Source organism: Ambystoma mexicanum, chromosome 3p, assembly GCF_040938575.1.
Source record: "Ambystoma mexicanum isolate Mex_15411 chromosome 3p, UKY_AmexF1_1, whole genome shotgun sequence".
NCBI lineage: Eukaryota > Metazoa > Chordata > Amphibia > Caudata > Ambystomatidae > Ambystoma > Ambystoma mexicanum.
The window spans coordinates 389,557,489-389,585,284 of NC_090925.1; the positions used below are offsets into that span (position 1 = coordinate 389,557,489).

A 27,796-nucleotide genomic window follows, 5' to 3' on the forward strand; every position below is an offset into this window, starting at 1 on the left:
ACACCGTAAGTACTGTTCAAGGGTCTGATTTGTCCTCTCGGTCTGACCATCGGTCTGAGGGTGGTGACTGGTCGATAATCTTACGTCGATCTGCGCTATTTGACAACATTTGCGCCAGAAGTAGGAAATTAATTGGCTTCCCCGGTCAGAGATTAGTGTAGATGGGAATCCATGTAGCCGAACAATATTTTCGAGGAATTCTTTGGCTAGGACAGAAGCTGAAGGTAAACCTTTCAAAGGAATAAAGTGGGCCATTTTGGAAAACAAATCCACAATTACCAGAATAGTATTGTACCCCGAACAAGGAGGCAGGTCCGTAATAAAATCCATTGATAGGGTGTGCCAGGGTGCTGGTGGTATGTCTAGAGGTTGAAGGAGACCGGCTGGTCTTTTCTTTTGACTTTTATTTTGGGCGCAAACACCGCAGGACATCACAAAAGATTTAACATCTTTTCGCCAAGAGGGCCACCAAAATTGTCGTTTCACCTTTTCCTCTGTCTTGGCAATACCGGGGTGTCCCTCTATTAATGTATCATGATAACCGGAAATAACTAATTTGTGTAATTCCTTATGTGGCAGGAATAAGCGTCCTTGGAAATAAGGTAAACCATTATCTATGGTAAAGTCTGATCCCTTTTGTATCCATTCCTGTAAGGTTGTAGGGTCCAGGAGTTGTTTCACTCTGGCTTGAATGTCTTCAAGCGTCTGTAACGAAGTCATGCCTAGAATCCTCTGTTCGGGAATTATTGGTACTGGTTCTGAGTTTGTATCAGATTCTCCCATTCCAATTCGGGATAAGGCGTCTGCTTTGCCATTCTTGCAGCCAGGTCGATAGGTAATCACGAAATCAAATTCAGCGAAAAACAAAGCCCATCGGAGCTGCTGTGATGACTGAGCCTTGGTGGTTTTCAAATACTGTAAATTCCGGTGATCAGTGATCACTGTGATGGTATGTCGAGCGCCAAGCAGATAATGCCGCCAGGCTTTAAAAGCGGACTTAATGGCTAACAGTTCTTTCTCCGTGATTGCATAATTAATCTCGGGTGCCGAGAATTTTCTGGACCAAAATGCTACGGGATGCAGTTGGTTGGTTTCGGGATCTCTTTGGGACAGGACAGCTCCCATGGCTAGGCTGGATGCGTCAGTCTCGACGACATAAGGGAGATCTGGACACGGGTGTTTCAATATAGGTGCGGAGGTAAACTTAGCTTTTAAAACCTGAAAGGCCTGCTCGGCTTCTTCAGACCATTCAAAACGTTTATTTTTCCTCAAGAGTGCAGTAATGGGTTGTACCACGCGTGAAAATTCCGGGATAAACCTGCGATAGAAATTGGCAAAGCCGCGCATGCTTTGAACCCCTTTTACAGAGCTAGGTGATGGCCATTTGAGGATGGCATCCACTTTTCTTGAGTCCATTCGGACTCCTTTGGGTGTCAGGATGAAACCTAGAAACTCGACTTCTGTGGTATGGAAAACACATTTCTCCAATTTAGCAAATAGTTTGTGTTGGCGCAGTTTTTCAAGTACTGCCCTGACGTGTTTTCTGTGATCAGATTCCGAAGAGGAGTACACCAGAATGTCATCGATATATACGACAACACAAACATCGATGAGTTCCCGAAGGACATCATTCATGAAGTATTGGAAGGCAGCCGGCGCATTACACAATCCGAAAGGCATCACCTGGTACTCGAATAATCCGTATTTAGTACGGAAGGCAGTTTTCCATTCGTCGCCTTCTTTAACTCGTACCAGATGATAAGCCCCGCGGAGATCTAACTTGCTGTATATGCAAGCGTCCTTCACCTGGTCAAGGAGTTCAGGGATCAGAGACAGAGGATAATGGTTTTTAACCGTTATCTGGTTCAATGCGCGGTAATCGCTACAAGTTCTAAGGTCGCCTTCTTTTTTGGGCACGAAGAACAAAGCCGAGGATGCCGGGGACTTTGACGGGCGAATAAAACCATTAGCTAGGTATTGATCCAAATATTGTCTCAAATGCAGATTCTCAGGTTCGGTAAGGGCATAAATCCTGCTACAAGGGGGTTGTGCACCGGGCACCAGATCGATTTGGCAATCGTACGATCTGTGAGGAGGTAACGTGTTGGCCTGTTCCTTTTGGAAGACGTCCTGAAAGTCTTGGTATTCCGGAGGTAGTTGCATGGAGGCAGAGGTTACAGATGCTAGATTAATCTTCAGGTTTTCTGGGTAGCAGGTTTGTGTACAATCCGGGAAGGTTATTCTCTTAGCTCGCCAATCAATTCGAGGATTATGTGTCTCTAACCAAGGGATTCCAAGAATAACCTGAAACTGTGGAGCCTTGATTACATCAAACACAACACCCTCCCGATGGCCGTCGGAACCAATAAGAGTCACCTCAGTAGTGGAATGTGTTACCGGTCCAGAGGCAATTTCAGTTCCATCGACTGTGGTGATGACATCTTTGCTGGTTTTAGGACGGAGAGGGAGGTTAATCCTAGAGACCAATTCAGGATCCACATAGTTTCCAATAGCCCCACTATCGATGTATGCCTTTATTGCATGCAACCGCTTAGGCTGTTCTGGATCTACGAGAACCATTGGCACAATGAAATGCGAGGTCTGAGAGTTAGTTTTCAAGCTCGGCAAGCGGACCCCTACACTTGTCGGGCGGAGTCGTTTCCCGAAACAAAGTCTTCATGGTTTTTATCAGCGGCTCCTACCGCCTTTCGGGGCGGTTTTGCCGGGCAATCTCGTAGAAAGTGTCCAGAATTCCCACAATAAAGACATAATTTTAACTGCCGCCTCCTTTCACGTTCCTTTTGAGTTAAGGGTCCTTTAACCCCTCCAATTTGCATAGGCTCAGAGACATCAACTCCCTTGGGATTAGCATGGGTCTTGACCAACACCCGGGTCTCAAACCTGGACCGATCTGCTTTTCTGTTTTGAAGTCTGTGATCCAATTGGACCACTAAGTCTATATACTCTGTGCATTCTTGGGGCGGATTTACAACTTGGGCCAAGACATCTTTTAAGTTCTCCGCGAAGGCCTTGATAAAACAACGTGACACTTTTATCCTCTGGCCATCCCGTTTCCACAATTAGTCTATTAAAGGTTGCAATATAGGATAGGAGGTCCTGATTGCCCTGTCGCAGGGCTAGAAGTTCGTCATCCAGAGCCTGCCCCTGAGAGTGTCGAGCAAATAACCTTTCCATGCTTGCTTGAAACCTTTGAAAATCACGGAGAATCGGGTCATCTTGAGTAACAAGTGGAACTGACCAATCGGCAGCGCAGCCGCTGAGATATAACAATACAAAGGCTACCTTGGTCTGATCATTAGGGAAGGCCCCAGGTGTGCATAGGAAGTGCAAACGACACTGATTCATGAATACGGCGAATCGTTTGGGGTCCCCAGCAAAGCGTTCGGGTGGGGCCAGCGGCATGTTTCCAGGTAGATTAATCTGCACAGGGTTACTGGAAACCACAGGAGCGGGGTTCCCTCCGGAACCGGGTAGAAGAGTTTGCCCAGCTTGATCTTGCAAAAGCTGTCTGCCCAGGTCATCAGTTCTTTCCTTTGATATTATTAAGTCCCTCCTGAGGGCATTAGTCTCTTGACGAGCGGCATGTACTTCGGCCCGTAATTCCCTCAGTAATTGGGCCAACTGATCAGTCTCAGAACTTTCCATAGCGCCTGGGTGGGAATTTGTAGCAAGGCTTCGCGTTCTGTTACGCTTACCTGACTCCCACGGAGGTGCTGGCCTGGTTCGCGCTGCTGTGACCTCTTCTAAGGTGATGCGCAGGGTTCGGAAGACAGACTGGACCGGGCCCCCAAATCTGGCTTGTATCTGGAAGTATCCTTCTGTAGGCGAAAATAGGGGATTAACTGTCTGCGGGGTAATGCAATTGGCCTCCCACTTTCCCCTCTCACCCTCCTTGAAACCCTTCTGTGATTTCTCGTAGCGTCTCACCTTAAGGTCTGGAAGGACGAGCTCTACATCCTGCTTCTGATGCAGGGGCGCGTTGGTATCCAGTTACTTCACTGGATTTTCGGATTGGTGAGAACCAAACTTGCTTGGCTTCCAGGTAAGTTTTTTGATAAGAGGTTCCCCTTGTGTCCATGCATTAATGTACCAATGCTAGTGTCTTTTTCCCACTAGGGGCCGGGGTACGGAATGCCGGGGAACAGGCACCGACCCGAGTTGAGCGATGAAATCCTTGTAGAAATCAGGTAAGTCTTTAATGAGCGTTTTTTGGTAATGTCTTTTCATTCGCTCATTAACGCTGATGTCTCTTTTTCCCCTTAGGGGCCGGGGTCCGGAAATGCCAGGATGCGGCGCGGACCCGAAATGAAGAGGGAATGAATCAACAGGTAAGTCTTAAAATGGAGATTTAGCTTTCCTTATTCCCTTCTCTCTCTCACCTTTTGTTCTGGTGTTTTTCTCCCTAGTCGCTGGGGCGTGACTGCGAATCCGGATGATCGCTGCTGAACATGGAGGCGCCCTGTAAAGGTGAGTGGAATGCGGCGCTGCAGCGATCGACGCGATGAGCTTTTAAATTAAAGTCTTCCTTTTCAGGATTGTCGGCGGGATGTCTCCGGGATGCGGATTTAGCAGGTAAGGACTTTTCCTTCTTCTGTTCTCTTCTTCTCTTCCTTTGCAGGTGATCCAGGATGCCGGCAGGCGTGGCAGAAGTCAGGATGCAGGAGCAGGCACGGTGAGCGTCCAGCTGCTAGATGCAGAACAACGCGAAGCACGTGTGGCTGTTTGGGTGGGGTTTAAATAGCCTTGGAAGAAGTTCCAGGTATGTATCCTTCCTCCAATCAGGTATGTATCCTTCCCCGACCACGCCCGGATGGTAAATTAGTCCCACAGGTAAAGTAGTTCCTTTCAGGCCTCAAGGAGGCCGGGATCCTGCAGCATGGTCTGCATCAGGTAAGTGCACCCAAGCATTCCCATAATGAGCCTGGCGCCTATGGCGCCAGGACTGATGTCTTTTATGAGCCTGGCGCCATAGGCGCCAGGACACTGTCCAAAGGGCCCCTATATGGGGTTGCTGGGTCCTTCCTTGGGGACTGGATGTCCGCTTTCGGGGACGCCGGGCTTGAACCGGCTCCCTGGGAGCGGGCATCATGACACTTATTAAGAGTGGAATTTAGTGAAGGGTTACTCCCAAAACACCATGCCACTAACAGTAAGCACACTTTCTAACAGCTATATAGTCTTCACCATCAGTAATTCACTGTGCTTCCACCATGAATGTTCTTCTTCAGTTCCTAACAATTTATTCATTAAGTAGTCTTTTTCTCTGTCATCATTTCACAAAAACTGTAGTAACCTGAGCATTTACAGAAAGAGTTTTCTAAAACAGTACCTGCTGATTGAAATGCTCAGATGAAAGGCAGTTATAGAATCCTGTAAATATTTCAGGCGGACCGCAACTCCTTCTAAACCAATCACCATCTGAAAGCCCACTCTTCATTTCTTCTTTGAGGTTTGTTTTACTTCCTGGATGGGCTAAGTCAAGGAATTCATACTAAATCAAGGATAACCTACTTTTCGCTTATCCAAATACAGGCAAACTCAGATTTAATATTTCCAATGGTTAAAACACCCCCCCAACTCTATAAACCATCACAGGACACCTGCGTAGCCTGACAGTACTAAGGAGGAGAGGGCCCCAGAAGAGAGAATGTAAACTGCTAGGGGATAGAGGAGGAGAATAGGAAGAAAGCCAGGGGTTGAGGAGGACGACCCTAGAGAATGGTGTATAATTGAGGAGGAAAGGAGGAGAGGAACATACAGGAGAAAGGGGGACAGGTTAAAGAGTAGGAGGTGTCCAAGATAAGGACAGTTAGCTGGTGGGGTGGAGGAGAACCAGGTGGATAGACTGTGGCAGGTTCTGTAACCAGCACAAGTCAGGTTAAACCTTACAAACTCAGGGACCTGAAAAGCCTTTACTACGATCCAACAGCCTGACGCCTGGCCCAGGATCAGACAAACCAGGGCTGGTAGTGCTGGATCTACTTCAACAGAAGAGCAGCATCCTAACAACTTCTATGAAAGCCAAGCATCCAACTTCAAGAGCAATGAAAGAAGTACTGTGGCTCTTAAAGAACTGAACAACTGTTATTAAATGTATACCTGTCAAGTGGCAGAGTGTAAGGAAGCAAGGTAAGGACTCTGCACCACAGTCTCAAAGCGAAGATTTGATTTGTTTGTGTTACTTGATTTCCCATTACTTCACTTCAGTAAAATTTAATCCCTCAGCATTTATATGTTTTGTTTTGATAAAGACCTTTGAACCTTAGAACTTGACTTTGGGTTGTCTTTTGATTTCACAGCCATGATAGTGCTAGTGCAGTACTTTCATAGTGCTTGTAAGATAGGTTGCTTTTTACCATGATGTAATCTTAATGCATTAAAGTGGACGAGGAAAGAGTTAGCTTAGGAAAAACAGGGGAATGGAAGCAAAGTAGTGAGGTGAGAAATGGGGAAGGTTGAAGTCAGGGGACACTCTGGTCAAATGATTAAGCTCACTATGGGTAGGGAGAGTTTATGCTCGGATGACCTTAAAATCCACCATTTTACTGTGTGCAACATCTATATATAAAAAACACTTAGGTATGTTTCCGTACTCAGCTAATGAGATTTATCAATGTTAGATTGCCAAACAGCAAAGTGCACCCACTTCAACAATAGCTATCATTTCAACATACAGATGCAATTTATCAGTGTTAGGTTGCCCTCTGCTGTCCAAATGGCAAAGTCCACCCACTTCAACAACAGTAACCATTTCAACAGATCGAAACGCTGTAGGATGAATGCCTCCTCACAAGCTCTTACTGAAAATAGGTGCTGTAATTATTCTACTACGCAATCTTATGCCATCACAAGGACTCTGCAATGGAGCAAGGTTGACAGTACCGTGTCTACAAAGACACATCATATATGCTGGTGTGATCGATTGAACTTATAAACTGTTCTTATACCGCGCAAACCTCTCATTCCATTTGATATGTTTAGCCTTTTCAATGGCCATTAAAAAGTCACAAGGACCTAGGCCCCCTTCCTGGAAGTGATTGGTGGTCATTCTGACATTTAAGAAGAGGGACAGAAGAGACCCAATGAATTACCGACCGATAGTAACCTTCAAGATATGCTAGAACAGCGTATGTTACACCGCAAATGGCTAGTAAAGCAAGAAATAAGATGTTCCATGTCTTATCAAGTATTTCAGAGAGAATAATCTTAAAAGCCATGTTTCAAAATGGAGTACAATTTTCCTGGGCTTTTTTGGCGAATTAACTGACAGGTCAACACTCAAGATTCAAGTAATTCCCAATAACTGCAAGTTTTGTACTTTTTTAATGAAAAAGAAGGTTTTGATGAAGTCAACATATTCATTCCACAACCATGCAAAAAATGTAATTTTTATACTTACATCCACCATCACAAGCAGATTAGATGCTACTGGTGAAGTTACCATGATGTCCGCAATGAAGGAACAGTAAGCTGTATTATTATGATCATGAGTGTATGGGTGCAGAGTGCCAGGTGCACCATGTGCTTATTTCTTAGACCTCTTTTCTTGTGCAGAGTGATATTGAACAGCATGAAGTACAGGTGGATTTATTATCATATTAATCAGCCAGGGACATGGTAGCTGTGCATTTTCCTCAAGTATATTTGCTGATTTGAGCAGTATATGCGAGGTACAAAAGTGGTTCGAAGTGGAGGTTTCATATATATATTAGATTCATTGTCACTCTTTCATTTAAGTTAGTCTCATTTTTGTACCACTATAGGTAGGAGTAATGAATGTTACCTATATTTGACATGATGCACAATAATTTGATTCAAATTTGGACAATCATGAATATAAAACGTTATAGGTTCCCGCACAAAACCCAAGCCCCCTCAGATGTTTCCGGACCAAAAGTAATGTCAAAAAGCGTCTTAAAAACACACACATCATTATTTGCTAGCTTGGTGGAATGGCAATAAAGGAAACTGCCTATAAAAATAATTCCCCTCCATTGCAGCATCGCAACTATAGCAATGAACTTATGCTACTTTCTATGCCCAATCAACACAGCCCCCACACATGTATAGATTTGTGGATGGTTATTTTCTCAATCAGTGTGACAGGGTGATGGCAAGTGGATGCCGTTATTGCTTCTTTGGGACTTGACAGTACTTCCTACAGATGGTCTTCTTCCTCCTAGCCTTGGACTAAGTGCTCACATTATAGCCCACTTTTTATGACAATTGACAAACCACTGTTATTTCTGGTTTCCCAGTGGTTTGCAGTTTGCCATTGATATTTATATTGGTTTTCCTCAAGGTTGGTGATGGTATTTCCTGATTTCTTCTAGAGCCAACCCACTCCCTGGCACTGTGGCTTCTCCTTTATTATGTCAAACAGTATCAGCACACTCCCACTTCTATGCTTATTTTTTCCCTCCATCCCTCCAGCAAGTTTTTTTATAATGATTGTTGTGTTGTCACATTATTGTATGAAGGTTTTTTTTAAACCATTTGGAGCGATTGTCAAAGTGTTCTAAATGGTTGTGTCTTAACAAATATCGAAGAAGCTGATTCCAAGAAGGTATTCACCTTCCTTACACAATGTGCTGGCTTATATTTTCAATAACATTTCCTCTATTTCCACCATGCATGCACAATGTTCCAGAAATATATGTTGTGTGTGGCAAATATGGCCCTGTTTATGTGTGGGTATCATGCATCACCTTTTGCTTCAATAACAATAACAATCTCTCCTTGACTAGAAACTGTACCAGAATGGAACCCTCCCCCAGGACCCAATCACGCAGGAGCTTCTCCAGAACTCCATCCTATATGTGGAGCCAGTGGATCCGGCACGCTGGTGTGGAGCACTGATCAAATGTGTGGAGAATGTCTTGCCTTGTCTGAAGGTACAGTATGGATGCATCTCATACTGTGTTATGCAATGCATAGGAGGTTTGTCACATCATAGCATATCCGAGTGTCTAGCCTTAGACATATATTTGGAGCTGGGACAAAGAAGCCCATCCTGAGATATGAGGAACTTGGATGTTTGGGAATAGCTAAAACTCTTCCCCCAATATTAATGCTGGCCATTTATAAAGCATACAGCAAACCATTGGATATTTCTTGCCCATTAATAATTAAGCATCAGTGCCATGTTGGGCAGGCTGAATCTGTTGGTTACTGCATGCCGGCCACTTTAATCAACCCAACCAAATTGGAAAGGAGCCTCATTCATCACACTCCTGTCCCAGAAGAAAACAGAAAAAGGTTGACAAATAACACTCACAGAAATAATTAAGTGTCAAGAGTGTATGTTGCATGTCTATGTACTAACTGGGATGCAACAAGGCATTTCACTAGGACCGGATTGAGATACAAAATCACATAGAGGTTATATTTAGGGGGAGAGATGGTAGAGTGCAGGATGATGGAGTTCCATGGGTAACACGGGGAGGGTTTGGGGGGGGGGGGCTAGCAGGATCCTTACCAGGGGCCAGGGTGCTATGAGAAACCTTCTTGATCCTCAATTTCCTTCACAAGGTTTAAGGGAGAGAAGGATAGTCTGATGTCGACCGAGATGTTTCAGGGTTTCACTGCATGCTTGGGTTCATTCCTGGAGAAGGCTTGTTTCCTGGTTCACTAGAAGGTACATTCTCCGACACATACCTTGAAGAAATCCCACATATTACACACTTTAATATTAATGCATGGGTAAGCAAACTCATGTAAGTTGACTCAGAGTCCAAGAAGCTTAAAACAAATTTGATTGCATCAAAATTAAGAATGACTTGGAAAAAAAGCTCTATATGATTTTTTTTCCAACCAAAACACGTGCAGAAGCCAAAAATGTGTTACTCTTTTTTTGCAAAGCAAGTTTGAATTTGGATTCAAACCTTAATTTAAAGTATTTGATTCACAATAGCAATAAGAGTGCAGCAGTAGCTTTGTCTCTGTTTCCTCTATTCTACACCCGCTCAATAATTAACAGAAAAGACCCCACTCAGCCAGCAATAGTATTGGTTAAGTATTATCATCCTCAGAAGATTGAACGGCTGTGTCGAGCCTGCTGAGATTTAACCTTCTAGCTTACTGGTTTAAAATAAATGTCTAACGTAGAAAGTTAGTCCACTGATCAAGCTCACTGTGTCGTGTGCCCAAAGCCCATATGGATGAGGAGAGCATTCCTGGAAGCAAAGCTTTAAACTGGGAAAACACCACAGAGAATTTGGGTAATTGTTGCATGATTTAAGGAAAGTCTTAGCTTTATGTCACACAGACATCTCTGTAACTGCGACCCATTAACCAATAGGGGCACGCGCGACTCCTCCAGTCCCGCAGCTCCCTAAAAATAACCCAGGCAAGATGCTCCCAAAGCCGTTGATTTAGTCTGGTTCTGGCTTTAGTCATGATACCCCTGGTTATCCCTCAAGACATCACCTCTGTCACACTCGCCATTGACGATCTTGGTAGTGTAGGCCTTGCAGTAAACTTGCTCCTCTCTGGGGGATATTTTGGCGTTGAGGGTTTGTTCGAAATTGAGCCCTTTGAACACAAGCAGGTCAGGCATGTCCTCATGTTGATGTCTTCAATGTTGTAATTGTTAATATTAATGAAACACACAGAACCGACACTGATCCAGTGGGAAGCCAAATGTCAAAGCTTATTGCAACATCTAGGCAAAACCAGTGACATCTTAAAGAATAATCCTGATAAAATCAAAAGAAAATTGTACTCCCAAGACTGGTTTAAAACAGACGAAGAAAGACTGAAATACAAGGGATATGGAAAATCGTGGGAGAATAGCCAAAGGCCACACTCAAAACCGAACTATTTGAAAATTTGAAAATATTTCCTCATTGGTTTTTCAGAGACCAATTCTTAAGGTTTTGATTAAACTTAATACAAACCAAAGACATTTCATAGTGCAAGTCTTTAAAAGCCTGTCCTCCAACATGTCATACATGCAAAGAAGAAATGTATGACATTTAATAATGGACTGCACAGCTTTGTCAACTCAGAGAGAAGCACTAATGTCTGATGTTATCCAAAAGTATGGCCACAGATCAAAGGACTTATGGTGGAAAATGATACTGGCCGGCAAAAAAACAGCAATAACCTTGGCTCTCGTTAAACTACTAATCATCATTAAGGAACAACTAGTAGTTGCCAACTGAATGGCATCATGCCCTGCCTTTTCTTGATCCCTTGTGCTTGTTGTGCTTGTTGTTTTTCTTGATGTCGGACATTTTAAATTTTTTTCCAAGGATGAATCTGTGATTAAAGGTTAACCATGTAAATCACGTTAAATAAATGTAAAAAAAAATATTGAAAATCTTGTTGTCAAAGTGCTCAATGAAAACCAGAGAAAAATACGTGTTGCATCACAACAAACATCTGAAGAAACCCTGAAAACCAGCTTTTGAACCTTTAGTACCACCTACTCCCGATTATATGCGTCTGAAGACCCATACAAATCCAGAATCAACAGACAAGATTGCCATTCCATGTCCTCGTACTGCTACATCCATCTCCAACTGGTTGGGCTACTCAGTGGCAACGCCCAGACCTCGTCCTGTCATGATCTCACCTACTGAAGACATCCTGACGTTCCCTGTCCTGTAAAAGAGTTCTGCACTGGAATTGAATATACCAACCCCTTCACATACAGAAGAGACATATGTTGCATTTAAATCTTTGCACCCAAGAGAACCTCAACACTACTGATCCCTCTGGTTATAGGCTTCCAAAAACACATAATGGAACGTTTTGGGTGACAAAATGAATACAAAATGCTGGATGAGCATTTACTTCGACATGGGAAAAAATACCAAAGCCCAATATGTCGAACAAGAGGAGCAAGGGTTGTCGGGGTGTCCCCTGCTCCCATTGTTCAGCATTATGATATTCAGGGGTTGCGGGGGTGTCCCCTGCTTCCATGAGATTGAAAGCAGGGGACAATAAAGTAAACGAAAAAGAAAAAAAAGATGAAAGGACCCTGCAGCGCCAGCTTCGACCCACATTAGTGGGATGGAACTGATGCCGCAAGGATAGATTGGAGTCGGCGGCATACACAGAAGTGTGCCGCTAAAAAAGGTAAGTAGGGGGGAAACGGCAAGGGGATGCAGGATGCGAGAGAAAGTGATCTATGTGATCACTGCATGGTGCGATTTTTGAATTCAACATTTTCTAATTCAGCATTTTCAGGCTGTGCAGTAATCACGTAGATCTTAATGGAAACCTTTGCATCACCATCTAATGTGATGCACAAAGAGAGGGGTAAAAATATAAAGAGTTCCTGAGTCTGACCCTTTAGTCTTGAGGAAGGATCTCTTCATGCTCCCTGATAGGGGAATCTGCCAGGAAAATGTCCTCCTCCTTTTCCACTTCCTCAGCACCCACTGGCGAAGGGAGCCTCAGGATGGACTCTATTCATAAAATATTTGCTACATATCGGCAAACACGATTGGAGCTCCCACCTTTATTGCTTTGCTGGGGCATTACGACCAATCCCTTTGTGACTCCATGGAGAGAATGGGGGAGTGCCTACCTAAATACAAATGAGAACATTTTATGGGGGTAATGAAAGGCGCTTGTCTCGTCTCCAACAAGGTGATTAGTGCTTCAAAAGATGTAGCTGACTTACGTACTAATGCTTACTGCCAGAGCATCTCCATGCAAAGAACATTCTGGTCCAGACTAACAGGTTTAAAACTGGATTCACAGCAGAAGGTGGTAGGTGTTCCATTTATGATAGAGCCCCTATTCAATTCACATGCAGACAACAAGGACTCAAGAATGAAGACAGAGGTAGAGACTCTAAAGTCTGTCAGCTTGGACACAAGAGAAGAAAACATAAGTTACCCTTTTGTTATTCTGCTAAGAGGTACTATCCACAAAGAGGCCACATCTCATACCAATTCCAACAGACCTACCAACACAGACCTAACCAGCAGCAGGGTTTTAAGTCAAAACATGGAGTAGTAAACAGGCTCCAGCAGTGGCAGGAATACCCGCAGCACCCCAGAAACCATTAATGGTATATACATTCTTCATTGAGCATTCAGGTGGGAGGCAACAGTCAGCTCCATTTTCCAGCTTGGCAAAGCATCACAAAATACAATTGGGTGCTGGGTAGTGTAAAATGGTTGCATGTGAGGATTTTGTAAACCTCCTCTGATGCCCAAAATGTTCTGCTCTGCCTCATCCTAAATTGAAGCAAGAGGCACTGGTGGCAAAAAGGGGCAATAGAAAAGGTTTAAAAGTTTCATATTCTCCCGCTACTTCCTTGTGACGAAAAGGGATTGGATCAGCTGTGGCCTATTCTAGATGTCAAAATAGCAAACATGTTTGTAAGCAAATAGATATTCAAGATGATGGCACTGCATCAAGTATTCTAATATCTTGCGAAGTGGGATTAGTTGTGATCCACATACCTTCATTGTGTTTATTTAGACATTCCCCATCGACCGAAGACACCAGAAATTCTTCAAGTTCATGGTGGACAGTCACTATGACCCGCACAATGGCATTCCCTTTGGTATCAAGTCTTTCCCATTTGTATTCTCAAAGTGAATGGCAGTACTCATGCTCACCTGAGAAAGGTAAAGGATGTCTGTATCAACCGATTTTAGACAATTTGCTTATGAAAGCCAATTCTTCACAGAAGGTGGCTCAGGATGAGATGAATCATGGATGATTCTCAGAGAAACCCTGTCATGATTCTCATGTGGCCAGGGAAAGGCAGAGGATTCCTGATCTTGAACCTGGGGGTGGTGTTCTGCGGGAGGATCACATGAGAGGGGAATCAGGTCAGGGGAACTGGGCAAACCCCTTCTCATGTGGCCAGGGAAAGGCAGATGATTCCTGATCTTGGCCCTGGGGGTGGTGTTCTGCGGGAGGATCACATGAGAGGGGAATCAGGTCAGGGGAACTGGGCAAACCCCTTCACTAACTTCCCTAGAGACCCTACAGTCTTCATGGCCTATTGTAGAACGTAAACTTTTAAAGAAAATGATAATCAGAACGTTTGGGACTTCAAGTTCCACTAAGTGCTGGGAAGAGGAAGAGAGACTCAGAGGCACTAAACTGCAAGGGGCAGACTAGTGGTTCTAATGACCCACACCTGAGGGGGACCTTTCAATATATAAGGCCCCCTAAGGTGCAGGCCATTAGAAACAGAAGGAGGAGTTGCAGAAACCACCAGTCGCAGTTGCAGGGGAAAAAGAAAGGAAACAGAGCCGCCGCTATCTTTGGAGCAGATGACGGTCCTGAGGGGGTCTCCAACATGGATGGTCTTAAATGCAGAGGTTGAACAGCGGGAAAAAATGTTGTAGCACGCTTTCCTCCTGCAGAGCGAGACTCTCGCTATTGCGTGCTGTGTCCCAGTGGCTGGCGGAGTACACTAGGAGCAAGAAAATCTCCTTTCCCGATTGGCGCAGGTCACAGGAAACACTGATGCAGTCTGACATGCAGGGGACAGCAGCAGATGCAGAAACAACAGTGGCAGTGGATCGAGCGAACGCATGTGCTGAAACTGGTAAGCTTACTATTGTTGGCTAATCTCTGTATGTTCCATAATCAATCGATGGCTACTGATACTAATTTTGAATACCAAACTAATATAAAGAAGTGGAATTGGCATCACAAGAACTTTGTAAAAAGAGGAAAGATAGGTTATAATAATTACTAGCAAGGCCAACGTTATTGCCCATACAAAAAGGGGGCAATACTGAAGCGAGCTAATCATAACCACCATTGCCAACGCCGAGAGAGGGCAATACTGAAGAAAGCTAACTATAACCATCATTGCCAAATCAAAGAGACAGCAATGCTGAAGAAAGCCAGTTATAACCATTATTGCCAGAGGGAGGAAGAGGCAATAGTTGAGCAGGAAATCAACAAGCATTGCCTAATCCAAAGAGGGGCAAGTGTAATACATAAAAGTGGGAAAACAAGAGTTGCAGGAGAGAAGCCCTCTTAGTAGTAAGTATCAAGGTGGAGAGGAGAATAACCTGCATTGCCTGTAGCAAATACAACAGTGGGACAAACCGCACCAATGTGTATTATGTCTTATGTGTATTATGTCTTCCCAAAAGGAGTTGTGGATTTTGATGTTGTTGAAAGTTAAAGACTTTTCAAAAAGGTATGACATAAACCTCCCCACAGAGTATGTGTAGTAGTGTTAGTAGCTTACATCCTGGCAGGCGAGTATACCAAGAAAGGGACCTTTTAGTTATAGTCCTGCAGGTTACTGGATCAGGAAGAAATCATTGAAGTACTGCGTTCGGGTTGAAGGTTGTGTACAAGAAGTGGTAATAACACTAAAGTGTTTCATTAATTGTGGTGGAATCATTCTGACAAAACATTGTTGTTGATACAGAATTGTGAAAGTATTTTTGTTTCTTAAGAAGAAGTTGTGTTGATCTCTTTTCTATATACATGGAGAGATAACTTGTCGTCTGGTTGAACTGTTGGTTAAAGTCCAACTGAAATATTTCAGGAGCAAGAAGAACTTTATGATCAGAACTTTGCTACAAAACAGAACTTATTTGAACCTTTGATTGAAAATCCTGCATTGAATCCGGGGAAGGGGATCCAGCCCAGGTTACACGGATACAACGTTATTAGGTTTATGTTGAACATAAACATTATTTCTGTTATACTTGAATTGCCAAATATTATCTTTATGTGTTTGATGTATGTATAAGTGTGAGGGATATATTCCTTTTATTATAGTGTTTTCCTTTAGTTCATTTTGATAGGCAGGGACATCCTTTACTAAGTTGTCCTACCCACATTTTTGACCCCTCACAATCAGCAGACCCAATTCTTTAAAAACTAGGTAAAGAAATTGGTGTGAAAATGGCTACGAAGGAACTCTTTAGGAAGATATACTTTCCAGGGCAACCCTGAACACAATACCCAAAAAAGTGTTTCCCTTGGAGGCGAGGTTATCCTCTCTATGGTTTAAATGTTGAGCAATGTCTTCGGCCATTCTACCACAGCAAGGAAAATAGCATTGCTTCTGGGATCATTGACACCATGCATTCTGATTACCCCTCACGCAAGTCTTCACTTGAGCCCTCTACAAAAATATATGGAGAATCAAAGATCTCAGAAGTCGAACTGATGTGAGAAGCTACTGGAAGTTTCCCAGTTAGCTTTCAGTGGTGGTGCAGGGAGGAAACTTTACTCTGTGGGATCCATTTTTAAAACCTGCCAACACAGCAAATGAGTGTAACAGCTGGAGTACCAACACGTGGCCTTGTCTGACAATCAGAAACACATATGACATGAACAGAGTGGAGATGAGAGCTGTACATTTAGCCCTTGGGAATTTCCTGCCCTTGGTGAAGATTTCTTTGATCTTGATTCAAAATGACATCACTATAAGAATGTATCATTTTTAATTGTGTGTTTCAGCTAAATCATTAACCTTTCACATGGTACAAACATTTAAAACAACATTAAAATGATTAAATAAAGTTCAAGTAACACTATAATCCATATCGCATTATACAATGAAGCTTCAGACATTGAAATGGCTGATGGCAAAAAAACATTTTTAAAAAATCATGCATTGAGTACACAGAATGCTAAACGTATACCATACTATTGAACAGGTCGTGACAGCTTCTCAGTCCTCAATAGAACGTAATCATTTTCAATCCAATATAATGCCACCAGCTCCTAACTCTAATTTCGCTGCCCTTCAAACTCACCTTTGTGACCCAGCGAGACGTGATCACCCTTCGGAAGTCTCGGTTTAAAATTGGCAAGTGCCTTGGAAGGTCTGAGCCTGGATGAGGGGGACCTAAAGTGAACATTGTGAGATTGTTTAAAAAGGCATTGAGACTTTTGAATATTACGAATGAGTTGATTGTAATTGAAAAGCGGGATTGAACTCGCTGAGGGATGTCAAAGGAAAAGCATGGGGACATGAATCTCACTCCTTAAAGAAGCTAAGTAAACTACATTGTGATGTCAAGTATGAACCTGACTCAGGGATGTCCACAGTGAGTTGTCGGTCTGAGCCCGACTGAGGGAGGCTGACAGCTGGGCAAGGATCAGAGCCGGGCTGAGGTGGACCCAAAGGAAGAAGGGTAATCACCCAACGTAAATATTAACTGAAGTAATTTTTTTTTGTTTTTTCTGCATATAAGGCCCTTTCAAGCAAGAGACTTTGTCTGAAAAGAGACTTGGATATAGAAGGCCCTGATGTAGTGGTCCGGTGCCACGTGGGCATTCATCGGAAGGTCTCTAGCTGGTACTCCTCTCCTGAATAAAAAGGATTGATAATACAAAAGTATTGACCACAACAAGTATCAAGAGGCCATAGGGAAGGCCGGCGTGAGGTGTCAATGTGTTCATACACGGGTCAAGCCAAACCCCTTGTACAACTGAAAGTCCTTGACACATTGCTGAAGATTTGATGATTGTGAAATAGTAAATCTGACTGAAAGAATTGTCAAAACATGTGTTTGCCCCCGCCTTAGGGGAACACTATGCGAACTGTGTTTTTCTCACTATAGTAATCAAGGAGGTATGTGTTCAATAGTTCTTTAAAGAGAAGCCCAGAACATCTGCTGGTGACTCCCGGTGAGGAAACTCATGATCACAGCTGGTCATCTGCTAGGGATTCAAAACATCAAGGCAAATGCCCTGAGCAGATTGTTCTTAGAAGACCACAGATGGGTACTAAACAACAATATTGTGCAATCTGTCTTCGAAAGATGCAGCTTCCCGCCTCTAAATCTTTTCACAAAAGTGGAAAATGAAAAATGTCCAAGCTTCTCCACCAGGTTCCTAGAGGTAGAATGCTAGGGGAATGCTCTTTTTAATCAATTAGTCATGCATTTATTATGTTTTTCCTCCAATCTCATTGTTACACAGAGATATCATCAAACTGCAACAGGCTATAGTTCCTTCCTGGCCTAGCAAATGGTGGTACTCAGACCTGATCCACCTGCATGAGGTCCCAGAGGGAATTCTGCCCTACAAGCTGGACCAGTTATGAGCCACTGTGTGTGCTACCACAACCTGCAATCCTTAAACCTGACTGTGTGGCTATTGAACACTTACAATATGGGCATCTGAACTTGTCAGATGACTGAATGCAGGTGCGTAAACGAGTCCTAACCTTCCACAAGGTTAACCGATGCCTTAAAGTGGAAGAGGTTTTTCCTCTGATGAAGAGACAGGGGATAAGATCCTACAACCTGTCAAGATCAAACAGTACTACTTTGCTTTCTCTATTTGGCTATATTAGGATTGTAGTTTTCCTCCATTAGTGTACACCTTTCTGCTACTGTAGTATACAGGGAAAACCTCACTCAGAAATCCTTCTTCATAATTTATGTGATAAAGGATTGCTTGAAGCGGCTTCAGAAAATCATCTTCCTGTCAGAAGGCCATCTCTTCTTACCCATACATAAATATGACTTGCATCATTTTTGGTATGCAGCTTACTAGATCGCTATTATGTCAGCCCATAGAGTAGCTGAAATTCAGCCACTCTTCATTCGTGAGCCCTGAACTTGTTTCACAGAGAAACAGCTGCTTTTAAGCTACATCAGGCATTCCTTCATATGGTGTTTTTTGATTTTCGTTTGAAACAGTAGACTGGTTTATTTCTCTAGCCTTTCTACACCAGGAGTGAGGTCCTATGCTGCACACTAAAGGGACTTAACGGTACTATTGGGACAAAACTAAAGATTTGAGAAAATTCAAACAGTTACTTATTAATTACGGAGTGATCAACACAGGCACACCAGCATATAAACAATCCATCTCCAGGTCAATAGTGCCCTGCATCCAGCTGTGTTAGGTGAAAGCAAATCAATCTCTCCAGGGTAGGCCCAAAACCCACACGACTAGAGGTAAAGCAGGTACAGAAGCTTTTTACGCAGAATATGCCTCTTACATAAATCTGTCCACATCTTTTCTAGTCACTTGTGCCAAGATTCTGACACAAGAACAGATGGCCAAGTGGTTTAAGCCTCTTTACAAAACCTTTTTGGCAAGCTGTGATGATCACTTGTTTGATAAACCCTAACCCATTCCATATGAAATTCGTCCACACCTTTTCTAGTCACTTTTGTCAAGACTCTGCCACAAGAACAAATGACCAAGTGGGTCAGGCCTCTTTACAAAAACGTTTAGGCAAGCTGTGAAGGTCACTAGTTAGATAAACCCTAATCCATTCCACAGAGCATTTTCAGACTTCTTGTCTCTTTACTTCAGAGCTTTGATGTATGTTTTCTTCCTTCACTGGCTTGAGTTTAATGATTAACCCTCTCCTTTTGATGTGCGGTTGATACACTATTCAAAGTTCATGAATATCACTGAATATCCCATAATAAAGAAATAAGAGCAACTTGCTTGTAAATCCAGTTCTTCAACCTAGGGATCTTTATTGAATTCATACACCCTCCTCCAGTTTTCAATCAGTGGTGAATTAGGATTGAGTGAACAGGAGAAACTTTAACTAAAATTCTGCTTCCTCTTATGCCCTATATTTAATACATACCTTCGTACAGGCTCGTGGTGACAGCACTACTGATCTGTAATTAGAAACTTACATCACAACCCTTCTGTATGAGCTATTACATTGGGGTTGTGATGTCACAATGGCTACTGCTTGACCAGCATAGAGCAGAATTCCAACGGTTACTGCAGCACTTAATAAAGCCGTGACTAGCTTTCAAATTTCTTTCTTCTGAAATATCCCTCTGTAACATTTTACAGCCATTAATTGATAAGGAACTTCATATGGAAGTATGCTTATTGGGTTGACTGCTGTAGTTTGTTTTTTTGTGTTTATTTATATGAAAGTAAAACGGTGAAAGACAAATCAAAAAAGCATACAGTCAAGAATAATGTACATTCAGAACAGAAAAACCAGGATAAAGCTATTATGACAGATTTAAGATGTATGATGCTTATATTGTTCTGTAAATTAAGTTGTGACGCTTTACTGTGAGACATTGTTTACTTTATTGGTAGTTGTTGTTGTTCATTGCAAACTTAATAAAGTGTTTTAAAAAAAAAAAGAACAGAAAAACCATAAGAATTACACATGCCCAAATCACCCCCCCCCCACTAAAACAAAAAACAGAAAACCAATAAGCAAAAGAACGAAAATTAATATACATCAAGAAATCTTCAATTCTTCAAAATTGTCCAATCTCTTCTGAGTATTACCTCCTCTATATTTGCAAGAGAATGCATCTCAAAAACCCAGTCGGAAGCATGTTATTTATTTTAAACAACAAAACATTTTTTAGATGCTTTTTTGTGACACTGCTTAAGCTTCTTTCTGCAAAGCATTACAAGCTGCATGTTAGTTCTTTTCATCCAAAAATATTTCAGATTAATGACAACTGGGAGATGCGCAACTCAAAATCATGCTCACCTTTCAAATTACTGCATGCTTACTGCATGTGGTAACAGGACAAGATTGACGGTATTACCAGCAAAACATTTAGACAGGCCCTAGGAAGGAATAGTTATTTACTTTATAAATTTGATGAAGAACTGGATTTAAACACAAAATATTTCCACACGAGTGCAGAATCTAGAAAAAAATCAACATTTGAGAGAATACTCTGTAATTAAAACATACACACCCATATATAGATATATATCTATGTGTTTTAATTAAAGAGTTTTTTTTATATTTTGCGTAGAGATCCATCATTTAAGTACAAACTGGTCATCAGTTTTTTTGCCCCTACCAAATCCTCCAACTGGCTGGCGAAAAACTCAGTGGGATTTGCGAAATGCATTAAATGCAAAGTATGTGAATATGCATTGACCCAGTCCTCATTTCCACATCCCATTACAGGGCGTAATTTATTTATTAATGGGCACAAACTGCAATACAGATTGTGTTGTTTATGTCCTGAGTTGTCCTTGTATAGAATGGTATGTTGGCAGCACTACTAACATAATCAAACTCAGAATTGTGCAGCATGTGCGTGCCATAAAGAACAAGAATTTTGCATACACTATTGAAAAACACTTTCATGAATTTCATAATGGGCAGTTACAGGGTTTCCAATTTTTTGGAAGGGCTCATATTGCCAAACACCCTGGCGTAGGGGATAGGACATTGAAGTTAAGACAATTTGAAACCAGACTGATAATTGATTTTCAAACCAAGGTCCCTTTGGGTCATACCATTGACGAATAACTTTACACATTCATTGGTGTTTGATTCCATTATCTATGATGTTCTGGAAATATGTTTGATGTTCAGTGCTGTTCCTGTTTCTTGCCTGAACAATTTTTGATGTTTCTTGATGTATTTTGATTCTCCCTATTATGTTGCTCATGCATATAATTAGTGTTTTGCTGAGTTTCTATAGTGTATTAATTTGTAACATCTTTTGCTTACTTTATTTGTATTTGCTTTTTATCCATTTTAGGCTTAGCCCTATATCCTTTCTTACCTTTATAGAAACGTTTCCTTTCTTTTTTTGTTCTCACCTTCACATTTATTCTCATTAATATATTTAATTTTGTATGTTTTCCCTATTTACTTTATTCACTTGTATTGTGCTCCACAGAACCCGGAGGCTTAAGGGCTCCACATAAAACACAGAACACAACAAATAAACAAGACCTAGATGATAGATACTGAACATCAATTATACAACACAGGTGCTAGACCAGGGAGGAGTAGAGGGAATCCTCCTTCTCCTTCTTCGTCCATTTTAATTTTATCTGGTATTGTTTTGGTGTATAGGTTTATCAGTCAATGGTCATAACTTCTTTTTTACATTCAGTCTTGCTTGATTATTTACTTTTGACAGGATGTTCTCTTATTAATGTGCAATAGTGCGGTTTTCATCATGGTCTTTTCCATCAGTGTTACTGTTTGTGGGCCACTCCGATTCTGTGCTGTACAGTCTGGAGTTAGTGGTTGTGCTTCATGCATTCTTAATCAAGTCTATTTCCCTAAACACATGCCCGATTAGACGATGGCCATCCACGTCACACGTGGTATGCACTTGGCACTTTATGCATTGTGCACTTTGCTTTTGATTCTACTATCGTAGGCTGTCTTGCACTGTCAAGACTGTTGTCCCATGTTTTTATCTATTGCTATTGTATAATTTCTGAGTTTTAATTGAGTTTATGAATCCGGCACCTTATGCACATGCTACTTCCACCCTTCCCTACCTTAGCATTTTACATGACATATAAACACATGATCTACATCTGACCTCGGTCACTTAGCACTTTATTCGTTGTTCAACTAATGTGGGTATATTGCTTGTCATGCCATCAATGCCATTTATCGCCACAGGGGGATTACTATGTTTGTTTCTGGCCATGGGCCCCAAATGGGTCTATTTTATTTATGCACTTTGCAGTTTACATCTTGTGTCTTGGCCAGGATTCCACATGTTATAGTCCAGGCCTCCCGGCACTTTGTGATTGATTGTGTGGTATTTATTAATGTCTTTATTAATGTGGGGATCATTATTGCCATTCTAAAATGGATTTCCATTTTTTAAGCGTATTTTGAGTATCAGTGTCATGTTATCTAATCTTGCATTCATTGCATTTGTTAATTTTGGTACTGACACATTTGGGTTTTAACCCTGTTCTAAAATGGCTGACATGTTTACCATGATTTATTGTACTCTGTTGTGAACCATCAAGTGTTGGTCACCTTGTATTTATTCACCTTTCACTGGGGCCTTTTTCAGTGTGAACAAGTGCCTGGTAGGGCATGAAAAGCTTAGCTGGTTGCACTTCTTGCACAGATATTGTCTGTGATTAAAATGCTTTTGCAACAGACTACAACGTATGTATGTCTCTCACCGCCCATTTGTGCGACCGTGACACCTGCGTGTCAGTTTTGCTCCTCTATATATGATAACAAGCAAGTTACATCACATTGCACAAAGTCACACAATCAAAAAGATGCCTGACCTGTCCACATATCTACCGTTCAGATACAATCAAGATACCCCACACAGGGCAGGATTACAAAATCACAGGAAGTTTCACAAGGACACGCCTTTTAGTCTGCACTATTTGGAACCAAATCACACTATGGATGACTTTAAAATTGCAGTGCTGAAAGGAAACTTTGGGACAGAAAATGTGCAAAAACATATGAACATATGAATACAAATGCATGCTGACTTGTAATACATTTGAAATTGTTTTAAATAGACATTGCGGCTTCAAGAGTCACAAATTCCCATTCTTTACACACATAGAAAACTAGAGGTCAAAACAGATAGACCTGTTTTTTCCTATAACATTTTCTATGGCTCTTTACTGAGATTTGACTGACAAATACCCAGCCCCATCTGTTTCTATGTTGCTGGGCTCATTCTTACCCAAGCCTCCTCTTCTCCCTTGCTCATTACAGATTGTCTATCCATGATTCAGATTGGTGCACTTCCAATTATCTCTGCCGTAATGCCAGTAAGACAGAGATCCTTCTCATTGGGACCTCTGCTCCCACTTTCCTTCTCTCACTCTAGCCTCCCTCTTTGGGCCCTCTTCCTTTGCCTTCACGTGAGGCCAAAAACCTTTGTGTCATCTTTGACTTCGCTCTCTGCCCTCTGCAACTAATCCAGAACAGGATTGTGAGACTTGTCTTTGGCCTCGAGCCCAGGTACCGTATCTCCCCAGCCCTGAAATCTCTCCACTGGCTCCTGGTGGCTGCAAGGATCAAGTTCAAGACCCTCTGCATCGTCCACAAGGCTTTCTGGGGCCCGCACTACATCCAACATTTTGTTCCAAAATACCTTCCTTCTCTAGCCCTTTGCTCAGCTACCTCAAAATCTCTGACGGTCAGATGCTTCTCCAGGCAGAAAGTGCAGGGTAGATCTCTTCTCTGCCAGTGCCTCCCTCTGGAATGGCCTCCCTGCCCATCTCAAACTTGAGCCAAACCACCTGAAGTTCTGGAAGCAACCCAAGACCTTCCCTTTCATCTCTACTCTCACTCTCTCTCTAACGCTGACCTACCGGTCTGCTGCGCCGACTGGTTGCTTGGCTACCCTCAGTGTCCAATGGTTACCAGGTTCTTCCACAATCAGTCTCCCCTGCACTGCCTCCGGGACACCTCACACTTAATGGCTGTAACTGTTACCCACAGTCTCCTGCTTCCTTGTACTTACCCAGAGCCGCGCTGACCTGGCTGCACTTACTCAGAGCAATGCTGTGCTGACCGCATTTCCCCTCTTCCCTTTCCTTGGCACTCCCTCTACTTCCTCCCCCCTGCACTTTACATCGTAGCACTTGCATGATCTGAATGACACAAGGCCTAGTAGGATCATTTGCCTTGTCATCCCTCTGTCTTCTCTCCATTGCCTTGTTGCGCCTAGAAACATTTTTGTACAGGCTCATTATAAATGAGATATCATATCATACCAGCTCTTTAAGCTTCCCAGATACTGATCAGTGCTCCTGTTCCATGCCAAACAGTTTTCCCTCTACCCCGACCCAGATGTAGAGAAGCACACCCTCAATACAACAGTATCCTTTTCACACCAGCCTTCACAAGCCAAAGGGCCAAAACATGACTAATGGCCCCCCCTCCTTATTGGCCTTCTGGGAGGACAATACTGAAAATGGGACCAACATCCTGAATAATTTTCTAAATACAAGAGTCCAACAAGTGACTTGCTGCATTTTGTTTTCTAAATACAAGTGTCCAAAGAATGACTTGTTGCATTTCCTGTCCCAAGCTTAAATGTAGGTGGGCAAGGTCGGCAACAGGCTTAGTGGAGATGGACCCACAAATGACTATGGGCCTCATTCCGAGATTGGAGGTAGCCATGGCGCTATTTGTGCCATGGCTGCTTCCAATACCGGGTCCGGTCTGGTTGGATGGGGACTTAACGGGTCATTCCGACCCTGGAGGACCCAGTAAGTCCCCATTCAACCAGCCATTCCCCATTCCCATTTGACCCCCCATAGGGCTCAATGGGAATGGGGAAGGCGGTAATTACGGGCCTGCTAACAGCAGGCCGTTAATTAGCACCATGGTCCCTTAGCGGGACCCGTAAAGAACGTGTGGTCTGACCACACGTCCTTTGCGGTTCCCGCTAAGGGACCTCAGAATTGGCCGGTAAGGGATTACCGGCACCGGTCTCCTTACCGGTGCCCGGTATCCCTTACCGCCCAACTCGGAATGAGGCCCTATGTCTAAAACATACCGGCCTTCAGTAGGTTTGCCCATGCTATGACTAAGACTACCTCATTCCTTCATGCCTCTTTAAGAGCAGCCCAACACTTTTTCTCTTGCTTGCATATCGTTTTCAGTACCCCACTTAAATCTTTTCGACTGGAATACATGGGCTGGGGGACTTCTGAAGTGTAAGGCTCCTAGTGAAGGAAACCAATCAGAAGAAGACACAAACAGGTAAGATATCCCAGAGGCGAATCTTTGGACTGCCCTGCTATTCCAAAAGCCTCATTCTCGTCCTATGCTGATGAAGTAATTAGAAAAATATGAAAGCTTGCAAATATATGGCTTTGTTGGCCTAATTAAGATATCATCTTGTTGTGTTTGGCTAACACGGTACAAGAAAACTGAAATACATATATACACACACACACATTTGTGTTTGTGTGTGGGTGTGTGTGTTAAGCATGGCCCAATGTGCCAATCACTATACTACACTGATGATCCCTCATAAGGGTGAAACCGGTATGCAGTTGTCTATAGCCTTGAGAACTGTCTGTCTTGTATTGAAGACCCTATGTATAAAATAGTGCTGTCCTCTTTGCGCACCCACAATGCCTTGCTCATATAGCTCTGCTCATATGGCTCTGAACTGGAGGTGTACTTGCAGTGATAGCTACTGGGTGCTGCTGTGGTACAAGCAGTGTATTGCAGGCCAGAAAACGAGAATTGCGAGAGTTGGTGTTCCTGAAATCCAAACGATTGACACTGGTACACGAAGATGGATAAGTCTGTAATCAGACTTTTTCTACCACATATTTCCTCATGGAAAGACCTATTTGCTGATTAAAGTTTGTCCAGATCCACCTCACCACCTGAGGACCAGTGCGTGATGAGTTGTAGCGCAACGCAAGGTCATTGTCACATACGAAGGGTACATTCATCATGTTGAAGGTGAAAGTTGTCCAGCTGGAATCTTCCACTCCTGATGCGAGACTTGCTGAGATAGATATGCAAGGCTCTAAAAACATGTTGGCTTTGAATCAGAATGGAAAAGCATTGGGCACAGAAATCTGTGGAAGCAGATACATGGAAAACAGAATTGAATATCTGGAGAATATGGCTTCGGCTTCACAAAGTTCTGAAAGTGGCGATCCTGTCTCTAACTGATGTCCTGAGTTACCAGAGTTGGAGAGGGAAGAGGATCCGATTTATGTCAACAAATGTCATTGAATCAATGGTAAATGCAGGACTCCAGGGCAGGTCCAACAATCATTATCAATGCGTCCGATGCTCAAGACAGAGAAAGGATCTAAAGAGCGGCCAAGACTAAAGCAAATCTAGAGTTTCAGTAAGACGAAATTCTATACTTCACAGACCTGGGACTGGATACAGAGACAGAAGGGAAGCAGCCAAACCCTATGAAAAGGATGCCTTAGCCGGGCATTCTCATGGCAGACAAGCTTTAAGGGACACTGTGCCTCATCACGAGTTGGGCAGTATCCTGGCTGGGATACCGCCCAACTTTATTTGCGCTACCGCCCAACTGTCTGGCAGTCTTACTTCCGGGTCACGGGTTGGGCGGTTAACGTTATTCCCATTCCCCTCTGGGTCCATTGGAGCCAATGGGGGATTTTTGGCACATTTGCCGCCAGTGGTATTACCACACGTTAATTGCGCCAAGAATCTGCATTTTTCGGGCATATTTACTCATGATTGGGCGGACCCTTAAATGTGCTGGTAACCCTGTTACCACTGCATTTAAGGGCTACCGCCCAACTCGTGATGAAGCCCTACATTATGTAGGATTCTGTAAAAGCTGAGGAACTTCTGAAGACTATTCCAGAGAAGGCTCTGGCAGGAAAGTGTAAGGGACAAGGCGAGGCAGTGGGGTGCCAGTGGTCCTAATTTTAAAAGTGAGCTTTGCACTTGTTTAGCTGCAGATCCTTATGAAAGAAAGGAGGGACTTCAAGTGCATTAATGTGGACCTCCAGCGTGCCAGAATTCAGTATCAAAGGGTAGTTATCAATATTTGCTATTCAGAATGTTTGAACTTCCTACTTCGGGGACGTCACCTTCGTTTTGTTATTGCATTTTGGAAATTAAAAAAATGCAATAAAGATACAATAACTAAAAGCCCAAATGGTGATATTGTGCATTGTGATTCCGCTGATCAAGCAAAGGAGCTTTTTCTGTGATCTGGGTCTAAAGAGCACTTACCGTCATCTGCCACTGCTAATTTCTTGCCTATTACCCTCTGGTAGGTGCCGAAGGTTTTCATAACATGTTTTGCTCTTGGGAAAGTTCATTTGAGAAGGATTGTGCTACAGGTGCATTTATATCTGGAAGATTGGTTAATTCATTCTATGACCAGAAAAGGGGCAACAAAGGCTTTGGTGAGAACAGTGGATGTGCTGTGCTGCCTTGGTTTTTTGGATTCATGTTAAAAGTCCATGTTAAAACCATCAGAGAGGATATAGGTTACGCGAGCCTTGTTCAATTCTGAGATAGGTCTAGTGAAGCCGACCGATTCCAGAGTAATTTTTCTACAAGGCATTGCATACCTCTCAAAAGGTGTGCAGTGTATCAGTTAGGATATACAAAAGGATGCTGCATCTGAAGTCCTCT

The 27,796-nt window shown here is 42.8% G+C and overlaps 1 protein-coding gene across 1 annotated transcript in view; it reads left to right on the plus strand.

Annotated features, from left to right (window-relative positions):
- The window catches only part of LOC138579901 (piezo-type mechanosensitive ion channel component 2-like), a 2,232,767-nt gene that overhangs the window by 1,092,243 nt on the left and 1,112,728 nt on the right, over positions 1-27,796 (plus strand). Inside the window, exon 21 of the mRNA XM_069650129.1 lies at positions 8,769-8,915. Coding sequence (XP_069506230.1) covers positions 8,769-8,915 — 147 coding nt within the window. The remainder of the gene's footprint in view (positions 1-8,768; positions 8,916-27,796) is intronic.